This window comes from Entelurus aequoreus, linkage group LG07 (assembly GCF_033978785.1).
Source record: "Entelurus aequoreus isolate RoL-2023_Sb linkage group LG07, RoL_Eaeq_v1.1, whole genome shotgun sequence".
NCBI classification, from domain to species: domain Eukaryota; kingdom Metazoa; phylum Chordata; class Actinopteri; order Syngnathiformes; family Syngnathidae; genus Entelurus; species Entelurus aequoreus.
In genome coordinates this window covers 17,016,657-17,036,106 of record NC_084737.1, presented here as the reverse complement: position 1 = coordinate 17,036,106, position 19,450 = coordinate 17,016,657, and the positions used below count along the sequence as shown (strand labels likewise).

Below are 19,450 nucleotides of genomic sequence, written 5' to 3'. Positions count from 1 at the left end.
GTACATGTTTATTATACACTTGTGTCAATAATGTACATGTTTATTATACACTTGTGTCAATAATGTACATGTTTATTATACACATGTGTCAATAATGTACATGTTTATTATTCACTTGTGTCAATAATGTGCATGTTTATTATAGAATATGTCAATAATGTACATGTTTATTATACACTTGTGTCAATAATATTCATGTTTATTATACACTTGTGTCAATAATCTACATGTTTATTATAGAATTATGTCAATAATATACATGTTTATTATACACTTGTGTCAATAATCTACATGTTTATTATAGAGTTATGTCAATAATCTACATGTTTATTATTAAGTTGTGTCAATAATGTGCATGTAGTGCCGTGTGTGTGTAAAGATTGTGTGCTGAATATTCATGAGAGGCCATCTTTGCTGGCACGGACTTGAACGTCGAGAACAACAACGCCTTTGTTTACAAACCAACAACCTTCATCTTGGGGACGGCGTGGCGAAGTTGGTAGAGTGGCCGGGTCAGCAATCGGAGGGTTGCTGGTTACTGGGGTTCAATCCCCACCTTCTACCTTCCTAGTCACGTCCGTTGTGTCCTTGGGCAAGACACTTCACCCTTGCTCCTGATGGCTGCTGGTTAGCGCCTTGCATGGCAGCTCCCGCCATCAGTGTGTGAATGTGTGTGTGAATGGGTGAATGTGGAAATACTGTCAAAGCGCTTTGAGTACCTTGAAGGTAGAAAAGCGCTATACAAGTATAACCCATTTATCATTATTATCTTGCATGTTTCACTTAGTCACTTGCATTCATCTTTCACTTAGTCACTTGCCTTCGTGTTTCACTTAGTCACTTGCATGTTTCACTCAGTCACTTGCATTCATGTTTCACTTAGTCACTTGCATGTTTCACTTAGTCACTTCCATTCATGTTTCACTTAGTCAGTTGCCTTCATGTTTCACTTAGTCAGTTGCCTTCATGTTTCACTTAGTCACTTGCATTCATGTTTCACTTAATCACTTGCATTCATGTTTCACTTTATCACTTGCATTCATGTTTCACTTAGTCATTTGCATTTATGTTTCACTTAGTCACTTGCATGTTTCACTTAGTCGCTTGCATGTTTCACTTAGTCACCTGTATGTTTCACTTAATCACTTGCATTCATGTTTCACTTTATCACTTGCATTCATGTTTCACTTAGTCATTTGCATTTATGTTTCACTTAGTCACTTGCATGTTTCACTTAGTCGCTTGCATGTTTCACTTAGTCACCTGTATGTTTCACTTATTCACTTGCATCCATGTTTCACTTAGTCAATTGCATTCATGTTTTACTTCGTCACTTGCATTCATGTTTCACTTATTCATTTGCATTTATGTTTCATTTAGTCAATTGCATTCACATTTTACTTCGTCACTTGCATTCATGTTTCACTTAGTCACTTGTATGTTTCACTTATTCACTTGCATCCATGTTTCACTTAGTCACTTGCATTTATGTTCCATTTAGTCAATTGCATTCACATTTTACTTCGTCACTTGCATTCATGTTTCACTTAGTCACTTGCATTTATGTTTCACTTTGTCACTTTCATTCATGTTTCACTTAGTCACTTGCATTCATGTTTCACTCAGTCAATTGCATGTTTCACTTATGTACTTGCCTTCATGTTTCACTTAGTCTCTTGCATGTTTCACTTAGTCATTTGCATCCATGTTTCACTTAGTCACTTGCATTTATGTTCCATTTAGTCAATTGCATTCACATTTTACTTCGTCACTTGCATTAATGTTTCACTTAGTCACTTGCATTTATGTTTCACTTTGCCACTTTCATTCATGTTTCACTTAGTCACTTGCATTCATGTTTCACTCAGTCAATTGCATGTTTCACTTATGTACTTGCCTTCATGTTTCACTTAGTCTCTTGCATGTTTCACTTAGTCATTTGCATTTGTTTCACTTTGTCACTTGCATTCATGTTTCACTTAGTCACTTGCATTCATGTTTCACTTAGTCACTTGCATTCATGTTTCACTTAGTCATCTTGCATGTTTCAATTAGTCATCTTGCATGTTTCACTTAGTCACTTGCATTCATGTTTCACTTAGTCATCTTGCATGTTTCACTTAGTCATCTTGCATGTTTCACTTAGTCACTTGCATTCATGTTTCAGTTTGTCACTTGCATTCATGTTTCACTTAGTCACTTGCATGTTTCACTTAGTCACTTGCATTCATCTTTCACTTAGTCACTTGCCTTCGTGTTTACTTAGCATGTTTCACTTAGTCACTTGCATTCATCTTTCACTTAGTCACTTGCCTTCGTGTTTACTTAGTCACTTGCATGTTTCACTCAGTCACTTGCATTCATGTTTCACTTAGTCACTTCCATTCATGTTTCACTTAGTCACCTGCATGTTTCACTTAGTCACTTGCATTCATGTTTCACTTAGTCAGTTGCCTTCATGTTTCACTTAGTCACTTGCATTCATGTTTCACTTAATCACTTGCATTCATGTTTCACTTTATCACTTGCATTCATGTTTCACTTAGTCTCTTGCATGTTTCACTTAGTCATTTGCATTTGTTTCACTTTGTCACTTGCATTCATGTTTCACTTAGTCACTTGCATTCATGTTTCACTTAGTCATCTTGCATGTTTCACTTAGTCATCTTGCATGTTTCACTTAGTCACTTGCATTCATGTTTCACTTTGTCACTTGCGTTCATGTTTCACTTCGTCACTTGCATGTTTCAGTTCGTCACTTGCAGTCATGTTTCACTTTGTCACTTGCATTCATGTTTCACTTCGTCACTTGCATGTTTCAGCTCGTCACTTGCAGTCATGTTTCACTTTGTCACTTGCATTCATGTTTCACTCAGTCAATTGCATGTTTCACTTAGGTACTTGCCTTCATGTTTCACTTAGTCTCTTGCATGTTTCACTTAGTCTCTTGCATGTTTCACTTAGTCACTTGCATTCATGTTTCACTTAGTCACTTGCATTCATGTTTCACTTAGTCATCTCGCATGTTTCACTTAGTCACTTGCAGTCATGTTTCACTCAGTCACTTGCATTCATGTTTCAGTTTGTCACTTGCATTCATGTTTCACTTAGTCACTTGCATGTTTCACTTAGTCACTTGCATTCATGTTTCAGTTTGTCACTTGCATTCATGTTTCACTTAGTCACTTGCATGTTTCACTTAGTCACTTGCAGTCATGTTTCACTTTGTCACTTGCATTCATGTTTCACTTCGTCACTTGCATGTTTCAGTTCGTCACTTGCATTTATGTTTCACTTAGTCACTTGCATTCATGTTTCAGTTTGTCACTTGCATTTATGTTTCACTTAGTCACTTGCATTCATGTTTCACTCAGTCCCTTGCATTCATGTTTCACTCAGTCACTTGCATTCATGTTTCCCGTGTCAATGGTTGTCCTGAGAGGAGCACCGACACACTCGGTCATGCAGCTCTGCCGCAGCCCCGCCTGTCTGAGCCGGCCAATCAAACGTTTCCTTTTGAAGCTGGAGGAGTGCGCCAGTGTTGCCTAGCAACCACATTGGGCACGTTTCTGGGAGGTCCTGTGCGGACGACCACGAGCAGAAAGGAAGCCAGGATGGGACTGAGGCTGCAAGGGCTGTTGGAGCCCTCCAGTCTCGGAGGACTTTGTAGAACCTGGACCACGGAGGATTTTGTAGAACCTGGACCACGGAGGATTTTGTAGAACCTGGACCACGGAGGACCTTGTGACTGACCTGCTTCCTGCTAAACTCGGCTTCCTGTGGGACCTTCTTGGTCCACCTAGGTTCCAGTTTGTGGTTCCTGGTCCAGCTTCCAGGACCCAGTTGTTTTGCAAGTGAGACTGAGCATGTGGAAGCTGAAGGCCTTGTGTCTGGACTACTGGCATGTGGTGTGTGTGCAGGCCCACAGCAGCTCCTACACAAGGTAGGTGAGAAGATGACTAGAAGTGTGTTTTTTTACTCAGCCAGACTTGGAAGGTTTACTGGACTACATTTTCACTGCTCTGTTGACCTTTCACCTCCTGCATGATGAGGTCCACGCTGACCATCTTCCTCTCCTCAGTCTTCAGGACCTCGGTCAGCAGGAGTCACAATTATTACAAATTTTATTCCAGATTCAAACAGATGTTGTTCAGTTTCACACCAAACTGTCAAATCAGCTTTAAAAGGATCGTATTGTGCAATATGCAAAACTATATTAATGATTGTTTTCATTTATCATTATTAATGTCATGATCATATATGTATTATTATTATTATTTTAATAGTTTATTTTCTATATACCATTATTTATTAGCATTATTAATATCATGATAGTGTATGTATTATTATTATTTTAATAGCTTGTTTTCTATATACCATTATTTATTATTAGCATTATTAATATCATGATCATATATGGATGATGATGATTATTATTATTATAGCTTCTTTTCTATACACCATTATTTATTATCATTAATATCATGATCCTAAACAGTATCTATTATTATTATTATTATTTTAATAGTTTATTTTCGACATACCATTATTTATTATCATTAATATCATGATCATATATGTATTATTATTATCATTTTAATAGTTTATTTTCTATATACCATTATTTATTATCATTATTAATATCATGATCATATATGGATTATTATTATTTATAATAGCTTGTTTTCTATATACCATTGTTTATCAGTATTATGAAAATCATGATCATATATGTATTATTATTATTAATTTAATAGCTTATATTCTATCCACCATTAATTATAATCATTAATATCATGATCATACATGGATTATTATTATTATCTTAATAGTTTATTTTCTATATACCATTATTTATTATTATTAAATTAGTATATATTTACAGATGGATGGATGCCATCAGTGAAGTTGACAAGCAGACAATTTAGTGTTAATTTTTAATAACATGTTTGAAACATCGAAACTGATTCAATAAGCCATTGTTTGTTTAACATGTTTATGTCAACTCTGTTTGTGTAACATTTTTATGTCAAAATTGTTTGTGTAACCACCATAAAATTATGTGGCAGGTCACGTTAAAATGATGTGGCGGGCTACTTTAAAATTGTGTAGCCCACCACCTTAAAATGATGTATAAGGTCACATTAAAATGATGTGGCCCACCACATTAAAGTGATGTAGCACCCCACGTTAAAATTATGTGGCAAGTCACATTAAAATTACGTGGCTGGCCACTTTACAATGATGTAGCCCACCACTTTAAAATGATGTGGCAGGTCACATTAAAATGCAGTGGCGGGCCACTTTAAAATGATGTAGCCCACAACATAAAAATGATGTAGCAGGTCACATTAAAATTACGTGGCGGGCCACGACGTTAAAATAATATGAGGTGGTGGGCCTCGAGTTTAACCCATGTGGTCTATATACAGTAGGCCTGGATGAATTTTTGCCTCATTCCTGTGAGAATCCTGCGTGTGACCGTAGCATTAAGGAGCGGGTCTATCCAGGACTGGCTGCATATAAGATAATACTGCATCAGGTCAAAAACGCAATCCTTTACGCATTCTTCACGCCTGCTTCAAGTGAGGGACCAGGCAATATATATATATATATATATATATATATATATATATATATATATATATATATATATATATATATATATATATATATATATATATACATATATATATATATATATATATATATATATATATATATATATATATATATATATATATATATATATATATATATATGTGTATATATATTTGTAGAAATAGATAGATGGATATTGATATCTATTATTTGTATATATTTATAGATATATACTATAGAGGTATATATTTATATATATTTATAGTCGGTATATTATATACGTTTTATATTTATATATGTGTGTATATAATGTGTTTAAATATATTTATGTATGTTTATACATATATATATATATATATATATATTTATTTATATATACATTATATATTATATATTTGTTTTTTAGACATTAAACACATACAGTATATATGCAAATACATACAGGTATGTTAGTATGTGTTTTATATGTGTGTGTGTATATACTGTATGTATATATCTGTATGTATTTATATATATATATATATGTATTTATATGTGATTATACATGTATATTCTTTATGTATATATATATATATGTGTATATAAAGTATATATATGTGTATATATGTGTGTGTGTGTATATACTATATCTTTGTTTACATATACGTGTACATATATATATATATATATATATATATATATATATATATATATATATATATATATATATATATATATATATGTATATATATATATATGTATATATATATATATATATATATATATATATATATATATATATATATATATATATATATGTATATGCAAATACGTGTGTGTTTGGGGGGGTGTGCACACATGGGTGTGTGTGTATGTGTATATATGTATTTATATGTGATTATACATGTATATTCTTTATGTATATATGTGAATATATAGTATATATGTGTGTATATGTGTATATATATGTAAAAAAGGGTGTGTGTGTGCGTGCGTGTGCATAAATGACAGCCCATCCCCCCTGCTGTTGTGTTGAGCCCATACAGATGTCCCCATGTGGTCATGTGACAATGAGGTCATATGACCATGTGATTGAGCGCTGTAACGAGGCGGAGCTCAGATGTTCTTGTTGCCAAACAATCAAGAAGCAGCTGCTGAAAGGGGAAAGCAGCTGAGCCAAATGTTGCCAAGTCACAAAAACATTGAGTGGAATATGGTGGTCCCTTTGGAAAAGACATAAGACTGGTGTGCATCTTTATTATGCCAACATCTTCACACTTGTGCCAATAACATCTTTTATTTGCTAACTAACATCTTCACACTTGTGTCAATACCATCTTTAATATGCTAACATTTTTACACTTGTGTCAATACCATCTTTGATATGCTAACTAACATCTTCACACTTGTGTCAATACCATCTTTAATATGCTAACTAACATCTTCACACTTGTGTCAATACCATCTTTAATATGCTAACATCTTCACACTTGTGTCAATACCATCTTTAATATGCTAACTAACATCTTCACACTTGTGTCAATACCATCTTTAATTTGCTAACTAACATCTTCACACTTGTGTCAATACCATCTTTAATTTGCTAACTAACATCTTCACACTTGTGTCAATACCATCTTTAATATGCTAACATCTTCACACTTGTGTCAATACCATCTTTTATTTGCTAACTAACATCTTCACACTTGTGTCAATACCATCTTTTATTTGCTAACTAACATCTTCACACTTGTGTCAATACCATCTTTAAAGGCCTACTGAAATGAATGTTTTTTATTTAAACGGGGATAGCAGATCTATTCTATGTGTCATACTTGATCATTTCGCGATATTGCCATATTTTTGCTGAAAGGATTTAGTATAGAACAACGACGATAAAGATTGCAACTTTTGGTATCTGATAAAAAAAAGGCTTGCCCCTACCGGAAGTAGCGTGACGTAGTCAGTTGAACATATACGCAAAGTTCCCTATTGTTTACAATGATGGCCGCATGAAGTGAGAGAGATTCGGACCGAGAAAGCGACAATTTCCCCATTAATTTGAGCGAGGATGAAAGATTTGTGGATGAGTAAAGTGCAAGTGAAGGACTAGTGGGGAGTTGAAGCTATTCAGATAGGGAAGATGCTGTGAGAGCCGGGGGTGACCTGATATTCAGCTGGGAATGACTACAACAGTAAATAAACACAAGACATATATATACTCTATTAGCCACAACACAACCAGGCTTATATTTAATATGCCACAAATTAATCCTGCATAAAAACACCTGCGTGTTTGTTACGCTAGCTCCTAGCTCCTCTGCTAGCTCCTAGCTCCATAGAACACGCCAATACAATTCAAACACCTGATCAACACACACAATCACTCAGCCCAAAAGACCGTTCACCTAACCCAAGGTTCATAAAGCTTATATATTTTTAAAAAGTTACGTACGTGACGCGCACATACGGTCAAGCTATCAAATGTTTAGCAGCCAAGGCTGCATACTCACGGTACCTGATATTCAGCTGGGAATGACTACAACAGTAAATAAACACAAGACATATATATACTCTATTAGCCACAACACAACCAGGCTTATATTTAATATGCCACAAATTAATCCTGCATAAAAACACCTGCGTGTTTGTTATGCTAGCTCCTAGCTCCTATGCTAGCTCCTAGCTCCATAGAACACGCCAATACAATTCAAACACCTGATCAACACACACAATCACTCAGCCCAAAAGACCGTTCACCTAACCCAAGGTTCATAAAGCTTATATATTTTAAAAAAGTTACGTACATACGCAAAAAAAAGTTGCGCACATACGGTCAAGTGATCAAATGTTTAGAAGCCAAAGCTGCATACTCACAGTAGCACGTCTGCGTCTTTGTCATCCAAATCAAAGTAATCCTGGTAAGAGTCTGTGTTGTCCAAGTTCTCTACAGGCGTCTGTGTATCGAAGTCAAAAGTCCTCCTGGTTAGAGTCTCTGTTATCCGAGTCTTCCATCTTGACTGCATCTTTCGGGAATGTAAACAAAGAAGCGCCGGCTGTGTACTGTTGTTGCTGACTACGTTCGAAAAATACGTCCATTTCGCACCGACAACTTTCTTCTTTGCTTGCTCAGCTTCCTTCTCCATAATGCAATGAACATGATTGCAACAGATTCACGAACACAGATGTCCAGAATACTGTGGAATTATGAAATGAAAACAGAGCTTTTTCGTATTGGCTTCAATGTGGAAGACATACCCGTGTTCGCCGGGCTACGTCACGCGCATACGTCATCCTCAGAGGCGTTTCGAACCGGAAGTTTAGCGGCAAATTTAAAATGTCACTTTATAAGTTAACCCGGCCGTATTGGCATGTGTTATAATGTTAAGATTTCATCATTGATATATAAACTATCAGACTGCGTGGTCGGTAGTAGTGGGTTTCAGTAGGCCTTTAATTTGCTAACTAACATCTTCACACTTGTGTCAATACCATCTTTAATATGCTAACATCTTCACACTTGTGTCAATACCATCTTTTATTTGCTAACTAACATCTTCTCACTTGTGTCAATTAAGGCTGAAACGACGCGTCGACGTAGTCGACGTCATCGGTTACGTAAATACGTCGACGCCGTTTTTGTGCGTCGACGCGTCGCATATTTACGTCACACTACCGTCATGGCGAAGCGCAAAGCAGACGATCGAAGCAGACGATGCGAGCGGTGCGAGCGAGGGGGGAAAAGCATGCCAAAAGTGGTCAAAAGTGTGAGAGTATTTCAATAAACGGCCTAATAATGTTGTTGTATGCACACTGTGTCGAGCAGAAATGGCCTATCATAGCAGCACAACGGCTATGAACGAACATTTGAAAAGAAAACCATCAACTAGTCAATTGTCCGCGCGAGCATACGTTGTCATCATTACACAAAAACATGAATGTGTCATTTGTATCTGCTAGGGGTGTAACGGTACGTGTTTTGTATTGAACCGTTTCGGTACGGGGCTTTCGGTTCGGTACGGGGGTGTACCGAACGAGTTTCTAAGCTAAAGCTAACTTTAGCTGCTAAAGTCTTAACAAGCTGCTTCGCTCCTCTGCCTCTGTCTCAGCACGCAGCATTGTCCCACCCACGCAACCATCTGATTGGTACACACGCAGCATTGTCCCACCCACACAACCATCTGATTGGTACACACAAAGCATTATCAGCCAATCAGCAGTGTGTATTCAGAGCGCATGTAGTCAGCGCTTCAGCGTGGAGCAGATAGGTGTTTAGCAGGTGAGCATCAGGCAGCGGACTCTCCCCAAATGATAATAAACACCTCCCAGTCAACTACTAGTAACATCACTATGAGCCCGTTGACCTTCTAGAAACTTAAACTGCAGCTCAGCTCACTCGCAGTCCTGGCTTGAGGTGAAGGCTAATTAGCTCTCAGTTCCAGCCACATCGACCCCTTCTGAGCGCCTATTTTAAGCTGCTGGGAATATTGTAAACAAGAAAAGAACCAGAGCATGTACACATGCTAACCTTTCTTCATTACAACTGTTAGTCACTCACTGGAATGAGTAGAATTGGTTATTGTGTACTGTGTTGGACTGGATGTTTATTTTGCACATTTTAAAAGCAATACTTAATGTTTACAGTGCTCCAGAATATTTAGATTGGCACTTTTTTGTATTGGATGTTTATCTTTATTTTTGCACATTTTAGCAAATAAGCAGTACTTTCACTTTTGTTGAAATGTTTACACTGTTGTTATAGAATATTTTGTTTTGGACTTTTTTGTATTGGATGTTTATCTTTATTTTTGCACATTTTAAAGCAAAATAAGCAATACTTTTACTTTTGAAATGCTTATACTATTGCAGAATATTAAGATTTGCACTGGATGTTGACTTTTATATTTGCACATTAAAAAGCAAATAAGCTACTTTTAATTTTGTTAAATGTTAAAAGTTTTAAATGTTTACATTGTTACAGAATATTTAGTCATGTTGTTGTCAATGTTGACCGAGTGGCCATACTTCTTTTTTTTTTTGTAAATAAAAGCCATGCCTTTTGAAAAAACGGGCCTACATTTATTTTTTCATCTTCATTTTGAATAAAAAAATAATCGGTAAAAGGAAAAATAATCTATAGATTAATCGAAAAAAATTATCTATAGATTAACCGATTAATCGAAAAAAATAATCTATAGATCAATCGATAGAAAAATAATCGTTAGCTGCAGCCTTTGTGTCAATACCATCTTTAATATGCTAACATCTTCACACTTGTGTCAATACCATCTTTAATTTGCTAACTAACATCTTCACACTTGTGTCAATACCATCTTTTATTTGCTAACTAACATCTTCACAGTTGTGTCAATACCATCTATAATATGCTAACTATGTTATGATCCGCTGCCCGGATCATATTTCTGTTTATGTTTTCTAGTCACTTGTGTTTTTCTGTTAGTCTTGATCGCTTTCTAGTTCCTGTTTATGCACCTCTGAGTTTGGTTACCATAGTAACTGATTACTTTCACCTGCCGCGGGTGTTCCCGACACGCACCTGTTTTTCATTACTGTCATCATTATATAAGCCTGCCTTTCCATTCAGTCTGTCTTGCATCGTAGTTTGTGTTCACACAACAGTTGACGACTTTTGTTTCCTGCTCTTTAGCGAGTAGTTTTCACACTAGGCTAGTTTGGCTTGCTAGCTCCCATGCTATTCTTTTAGTTTTGTACTTTAAGTGCTATGAGCACATGTTTATTTGTTCCTGTCTGATTTATACTTTAATAAATCAATTCGTTACCTGCAAGCTGTGTCCGAAGCCCGATCTGCATCCCTGGGAGAACGAACACCATGCGACCCGGTCGTCACAAACTAACATCTTCACACTTGTGTCAATACCATGTTTGATATGCTAACTAACATTCACACTTGTTTCAATACCACCTTTATTATGCTAACATCTTCACACTTGTGTCAAAACTATCTTTAATATGCTAACTAACATCTTCACACTTGTGTCAATACCATCTTTGATGTGCTAACTAACATATTCACACGTGTGTCAAAACCATCTTTATTATGCTAACATCTTCACACTTGTGTCAATACCATCTTTAATATGCTAACTAACATCTTCACACTTGTGTCAATACCATCTTTAATATGCTAACTAACATCTTCACACTTGTGTCAATACCATCTTTAATATGCTAACCAACATCTTCACACTTGTGTCAATACCATCTTTAATATGCTAACATCTTCACACTTGTGTCAATACCATCTTTAATATGCTAACTAACATCTTCACACTTGTGTCAATACCATCTTTTATTTGCTAACTAACATCTTCACACTTGTGTCAATACCTTCTTTAATATGCTAACTAACATCTTCACACTTATGTCAATACCATCTTTAATTTGCTAACTAACATCTTCACACTTGTGTCAATATCATCTTTAATATGCTAACTAACATCTTCTCACTTGTGTCAATACCATCTTTATTATGCTAACATCTTCACACTTATGTCAATACCATCTTTTAATTTGCTAACTAACATCTTCACACTTGTGTCAATACCATCTTTAATATGCTAACTAACATCTTCACACTTGTGTCAATACCATCTTTATTATGCTAACATCTTCACACGTCTGTCAATACCATCTTTAATATGCTAACTAACATCTTCACACTTGTGTCAATACCATCTTTAATATGCTAACTAACATTCACACTTGTGTCAATACCATCTTTAATATGCTAACTAACATCTTCACACTTGTGTCAATACCATCTTTAATATGCTAACTAACATCTTCACACTTGTGTCAATACCATCTTTGATATGCTAACTAACATCTTCACACTTGTGTCAACACCATCTTTATTATGCTAACATCTTCACACTTGTGTCAACACCATCTTTATTATGCTTACATCTTCACACTTGTGTCAACACCATCTTTAATATGCTAACTAACATATTCACACTTGTGTCAACACCATCTTTAATATGCTAACATCTTCACACTTGTGTCAACACCATCTTTATTATGCTAACATCTTCACACTTGTGTCAACACCATCTTTAATATGCTAACATCTTCACACTTGTGTCAACACCATCTTTATTATGCTAACATATTCACACTTGTGTCAACACCATCTTTATTATGCTTACATCTACACACTTGTGTCAACACCATCTTTAATATGCTAACTAACATATTCACACTTGTGTCAACACCATCTTTAATATGCTAACATCTTCACACTTGTGTCAATATCATCTTTATTATGCTAACATCTTCACACTTGTGTCAACACCATCTTTAATATGCTAACATCTTCACACTTGTGTCAATACCATTTTTAATATGCTAACTAACATATTCACACTTGTGTCAACACCATCTTTAATATGCTAACATCTTCACACTTGTGTCAATACCATCTTTATTATGCTAACATCTTCACACTTGTGTCAACACCATCTTTAATATGCTAACATCTTCACACTTGTGTCAATACCATTTATAATATGCTAACTAACATCTTCACACTTGTGTCAACACCATCTTTATTATGCTTACATCTTCACACTTGTGTCAACACCATCTTTAATATGCTAACTAACATATTCACACTTGTGTCAACACCATCTTTAATATGCTAACATCTTCACACTTGTGTCAACACCATTTTTATTATGCTAACATCTTCACACTTGTGTCAATACCATCTTTATTATGCTAACATCTTCACACTTGTGTCAATACCATCTTTTATTTGCTAACTAACATCTTCACACTTGTGTCAATACCATCTTTTGTATGCTAACATCTTCACACTTGTGTCAATACCATCTTTAATATGCTAACATCTTCACACTTGTGTCAATACCATATTTATTATGCTAACATCTTCACACTTGTGTCAATACCATCTTTAATATGCTAACATCTTCACACTTGTGTCAATACCATCTTTATTATGCTAACATCTTCACACGTTTGTCAATACCATCTATATATATGCTAACGTCTTCACACTTGTGTCAATACCATATTTAATATGCTAACTAACATATTCACACTTATGTCAATACCATCTTTAATATGCTAACATCTTCACACTTGTGTCAATACCATTTTTTATTATGATAACGTCTTCAAGCTACTTTACCTTCAGCTGTGTTGCAGTCGTGCAGGTTCAAGTCAGCAGTGCAACGTTTACTATCTTCCTGCCTTCTTGTTGGAGCTGGCCAACGAGATGGTTTGCCTTCCAAGATGGCCGCCAGTCTATCCTGGCCATCTTGGAGCTGGCCAATGAGATTGATTGATTGATTGAAACTTTTATTAGCAGATTGCACAGTACAGTACATATTCCGTACAATTGACCACTAAATGGTAACACCCGAATAAGTTTTTCAACTTGTTTAAGTCGGGGTCCACGTTAATCAATTCATGGTTAAAAAAAATAAAAAAATGGTTTGCCTTCCAAGATGGCCGCCAGTCTATCTTAACCTTCTTATGTAGTGAAAGAGGAAGTGTTGACACTTTTAGTTATTGTATTTACTTCCTGTCCAGCGCTCTTATTTTGGTTCCTCTTCCTGTTTGTGGTCACTTTGAGAGCCAATCAGAAGGCTCGATTTGCCCGGCCGCTTGTCCATTGTTCCTGTTTCTCAACCATAGGGCCGGGCCCAAAACTCTTTGTGTTTCTCATAAGGAACTTAACTGAGCCTACATGCTCCTCAACCCCGAGGGAGGAGGTCCTACGGAGACTTCTAGATTGTCGGACTGCAGCAGCAGGAACTTCTCTTTTGCACTTTGCTTCCTGTTCCCGGGAAGGTCGGTTCCTCCAGGTTATCTCCTCCAACCGTCAAGCTCCGAGTCACGTGAGCAGGGGACTTCCTGGAACTTGGACAGGAAGTTGGAGCTGGCTGTGGGTGGAGTGCTTTTGTTGTCCTGCTGCTACCTTACTTGGTCATGGGGCACAGCTGGTCCAGAACCTTGGAGAAGATGACTGGATGAGGGTTGTCATTTGTGGTGGAAGGGAGTCTGATTTCCTGTGGAAAGGCTGACCATGCAGGTTTCTCTGTGGCATGTCTGAGGTCTCCAGTGATGTCAGCAGGAACGTGTGGAACGCAATGTGGAGGTCCTGCATGGCCAGCAGAACCACAAGGTAGGACCCCGTCTTGCTGTCCTCTCTGGACGCCCGATATCTTGTCTTTGTCTTGGGAGAGTACTCTGACAAATATCTTTGTATGGAGGAAAGTACATACTGCGGGTACTTGCTGTATATGGCTGTGATAAAACACTGTACTTACAGTATATGACTATATTACACTGTACTTACAGTATATGACTATATTACACTGTACTTGCAGTATATGACAATAATAGTACACTGTACTTACAGTATATGACTGATATTACATTGTACTTACAGTATATGACTATAATAGTACACCGTACTTACAGTATATGACTGATATTACACTGTACTTACAGTATATGACAATAATAGTACACTGTTCTTACAGTATATGACTATATTACACTGTACGTACTGTATATGACCATATTACACTGTACTTACAGTATATGACTATGATAGTAGACTGTACGTACAGTATATGACTATATTACACTGTACTTACAGTATATGACTACATTACACTGCACCTACAGTATATGACTATGATAGTAATCTGTACTTACAGTATATGACAGATAGTATACTGTACTTACAGTATAAGACTATGTTACACTGTAATTACAGTATATGACTATAATAATACACTGTATTTACAGTATGTTACACTGTACTTACAGTATATGACTATAATAGTGAACTGTACTTACAGTATATGACTATGTTACACTGTATTTACAGTATATGACTATACTAGTACACTGTACTTACAGTATATGACTATATTACACTGTACTTACAGTATATGACTATACTAGTACACTGTACCTACAGTATATGATTGTTACACTGTACTTACAGTATATGACTATAATAGTACACTGTATTTACAGTACGTGACTATGTTACACTGTACTTACAGTATATGACTATAATAGTACACTGTATTTACAGTATGTGACTATGTTGCACTGTACTTACAGTATATGACTATAATAGTGCACTGTACTTATAGTATGTGACTATGTTACACTGTACTTATAGTACACTTATAGTATAGTGTGTGAATGGGTGAAAACATCGCACAGGGCGATGTGATGCGTCTAGTGCAGTAGCCTTGGAGTAGTAGTACCTGTAGTTAGTGCATGCTGCATGCCGCTTTTGCTTGCTATGCTGCATGCTGCTTCTGCCTGATACTCATTGCTTTCAGCTAGTGCCGCCGGCTAGCCCTCTGTCTCAGAGGGCGAAAAGAGGAGCCGAGTGCATAAGCCTCCTCAGCCGGTACATAGCCTCTCCATTGTCAAGACTCGTACATGCCTCCTCGTGGCCACACACGGTAACTGGAACCTCGCGGTTCCAGGCTAAGTTGTACGGGATCTCGGAGCAGCAGGGGGCCCCAGAGACGGGGCATGCAGGCCCACCGGTGTGTGGACATGCCCTGGTGCCCAGTCAACCCCTGTCCCAGCTATGGGTAAATAACCCCAGCTATGGGCGAATAGTGAAAACCGCCTCAACGGTGGACCAGGCGGAAGATGGCGGCAGCGGAATGCACCACAACGGCTGGGAAGGCGGATGAAGGCTGCAGCAAAGACGGGTCCCCAGTCGTCTTGGTTTCCATGCCACTGGACCCTGGCCCGCTCAATGCCAAGGACTGTGTGGTGGCTGACCGTGCACCAGTCTCCCCACATTAAAAGATTCCACGCACAGGCGTCCTCCATATAGGGAATCCACCCTAACATCCCGGATGGAGGACAGTCATACTCGTTTTCGAGTGACCGCCGATGATGATGACTTATAGTATATGACTATACTACTACACTGTACTTACATTATATGACTATGTTACACTGTACTTACAGTATATGACTATAATAGTACACTGGACTTACAGTATATGACTATACTAGTACACTGTACTTACAGTATATGACTATACTAGTACACTGTACTTACAGTATATGACTATGTTACACTGTACTTACACTATATGACTAATAATACACTGTATTTACAGTATTTGACTATGTTACACTTTACTTACAGTAAATGACTATAACAGTACACTGTACTTACAGTATATGACTATGTTACACTGTACTTACAGTATATCAATCAATCAATCAATCAATGTTTATTTATATAGCCCTAAATCACAAGTGTCTCAAAGGGCTAGTACACTGTACTTACAGTATATGACTATGTTACACTGTACTTACAGTATATGACTATAATAGTACACTGTATTTACAGTATGTGACTATGTCACACTGTACTTAGAGTATATGACTAATAGTACACTGTACTTACAGTATATGACTGTTAGACTGTACTTACAGTTTGTGACTATGTCACACTGTACTTAGAGTATATGACTAATAGTACACTGTACTTACAGTATATGACTGTTAGACTGTACTTACAGTATGTGACTATGTTACACTGTGCTTACAGTATATGACTATATTACACTGTACTTACAGTATATGACTGTGATAGTACACTGTACTTACAGTATGTGACTATGTTACACTGTACTTACAGTATATGACTATAATAGTACACTGTACTTACAGTATATGACTATAATAGTACACTGTACTTACAGTATATGACTATGTTGCACTGTACTTACAGTATATAAATATGTTACACTGTACTTACAGTATATGACTAAAATAGTGCACTATACTTACAGTATATGACTATGTTACACTGTACTTACAGTATATGAGTATGTTACACTGTACTTACAGTATATGACTACGATAGTACACTGTACTTACAGTATATGACTATGATAGTACACTGTACTTACGGTATATATGACTGTGATAGTACACTGTAATTACAGTATATGACTATGATAGTACACTGTACTTACAGTATATGACTATATTACACTGTACTTACAATATTTGACTATGATAGTACACTGTACTTACATGATGTAACTATATCACATGGTACTTACAGTATGTGACTGTGATAGTACACTGTACTTACAGTATGTAACTATCACATGGTACTTACAGTATGTGACTGTGATAGTACACTGTACTTACAGTATGTGACTATATCATAAGTATGCATATACAGTATGTGTGTATATATAATATGTAAGACCTTTTCTACAATAAAGACTCTCAATGTATAAATCTGGAGACAAGAGTTAATCTGCAGGGAGGTGATGGATCTTCAAAACAGCGCATTTTTGCGTATGCAATGATCCAAATGGAAGAAAATGCATATTGTAAGAAATGTTTTCATGTAGGAGACATTTTATAATAAGACATGTCCTAAATGAATAAACAAGCATTAAAAAAGACACCAAAATGCATCAACTGAATTTATTTTAATCAGCCCCTGAAGTCATCCGGCAGCTATAAAATGATAAAAGGAAATTGCTGAATAGACAATATTTCTAATAGTTTATATTTTATGAGAATACAAATATGTTGACACACACACACACACGTAGGACGCAGTGTTGTGGTCTTTCTCCCAGTCGTGTGTGTAACTGTGTCAGGTTGCACTCACTTTTCACACGTGCAGAACGCTGCTTGCAGAACAGTTTTAGTCCTGATAAATCACGAGGCGCCTGCTAAATAATTACATACGCATTTCCATGCAGGATTGTGGGCGTTCTGATGATCAGCATAACATCTGCATATTGATGAAGACAGAATATGACTCGATGGATTGTGCTCCTTGTTCTGCTCACTGAGCACAATCATCTGCTCACAAGTTTAGTGGACCATCTTTGTGTGCTGTCAAGTGACTTTTAGTAGACCAAGCTGCAGGAGATCAGTGGTGAAGAGGGTGTTCATGGGATGTCACCCGACTCTCTCACACGGCATGACTTATTTACTTGGCAGACACCTGATCTGCACTCACCCTCTAGCAGCACAACAGCGCGCCACAGCTGACAACTTGGAAAATATCCTGACCATCAGCTCTGCCACGTACGTAAAATGTCTGCCACCGCTTGAATACTTTTACAGCAGGCCGCTTGGTTTTGTTCCTTTTTTGTTTTGTTGCCGTGTTGTTTTGTTTTGTTGCCTTGAGGTTGTTTTGTTGTTTTGTTTTGTTGCCTTGTGGTTGTTTTGTTGTTTTCTTTTGATGCCTTGTTGTTGCTTTGTTGTTTTGTTGTGTTGCCTCGTTGCTTTGTTGTTTTGTTTTGTTGCCTTGTTGCTTTGTTGTATTGCTTTGATGCCTTGTTGCGGCCTTGTTGTGTTATTGCCCTGGTGTTTTGTTTTGTTGCCTGGTTGTTTTGTTGCCTTGTTGGGTTTTGCCTTGTTTTTTGTTTTGTTGCCTTGTTTCTTTGTTGTTTTGTTGCCTTGTTGTTTTGTTTTGTTGCCTTGTTGTTTTGTTGCGTTGTGTTATTGCCTTGTTGTTTTGTTTTGTTGCCTTGTTGTTTTGTTTTGTTGCCTTGTTGCTTTGTTGTATTGCTTTGATGCCTTGTTGCTGCCTTGTTGTGTTATTGCCCTGGTGTTTTGTTTTATTGCCTGGTTGTGTTGTTGCCTTGTTGGGTTTTGCCTTGTTGTTTTGTTTTGTTGCCTTGTTTCTTTGTTGTTATGTTGCCTTGTTGTTTTGTTTTGTTGCCGTTTTGTTTTGTTGCCTTGTTGTGTTATTGCCTTGATGTTTTGTTTTGTTGCCTTGTTGCTGTGTTTTGTTGCCTTGTTGTTTTGCTGCCTTGTTGTTCTG

General features: G+C 36.8%; 1 protein-coding gene across 12 annotated transcripts in view; it reads left to right on the top strand.

The window, feature by feature from the left end:
• The window catches only part of LOC133653453 (IQ motif and SEC7 domain-containing protein 1-like), a 207,631-nt gene that overhangs the window by 88,179 nt on the left and 100,002 nt on the right, over positions 1-19,450 (top strand). The window contains exon 1 of one of the 12 annotated variants that reach the window (XM_062052732.1): positions 3,793-3,943. The exons of 9 other annotated variants lie outside the window; for them this stretch is intronic. In XM_062052732.1, coding sequence (XP_061908716.1) covers positions 3,867-3,943 — 77 coding nt within the window. In that variant the 5' untranslated portion in view covers positions 3,793-3,866. Of the gene's footprint in view, positions 1-3,792; positions 3,944-14,370; positions 14,774-18,600; positions 18,709-19,450 lie in introns of those variants that run through there. 2 more of the 12 variants (XM_062052731.1, XM_062052729.1) reach the window with 2 other exon arrangements.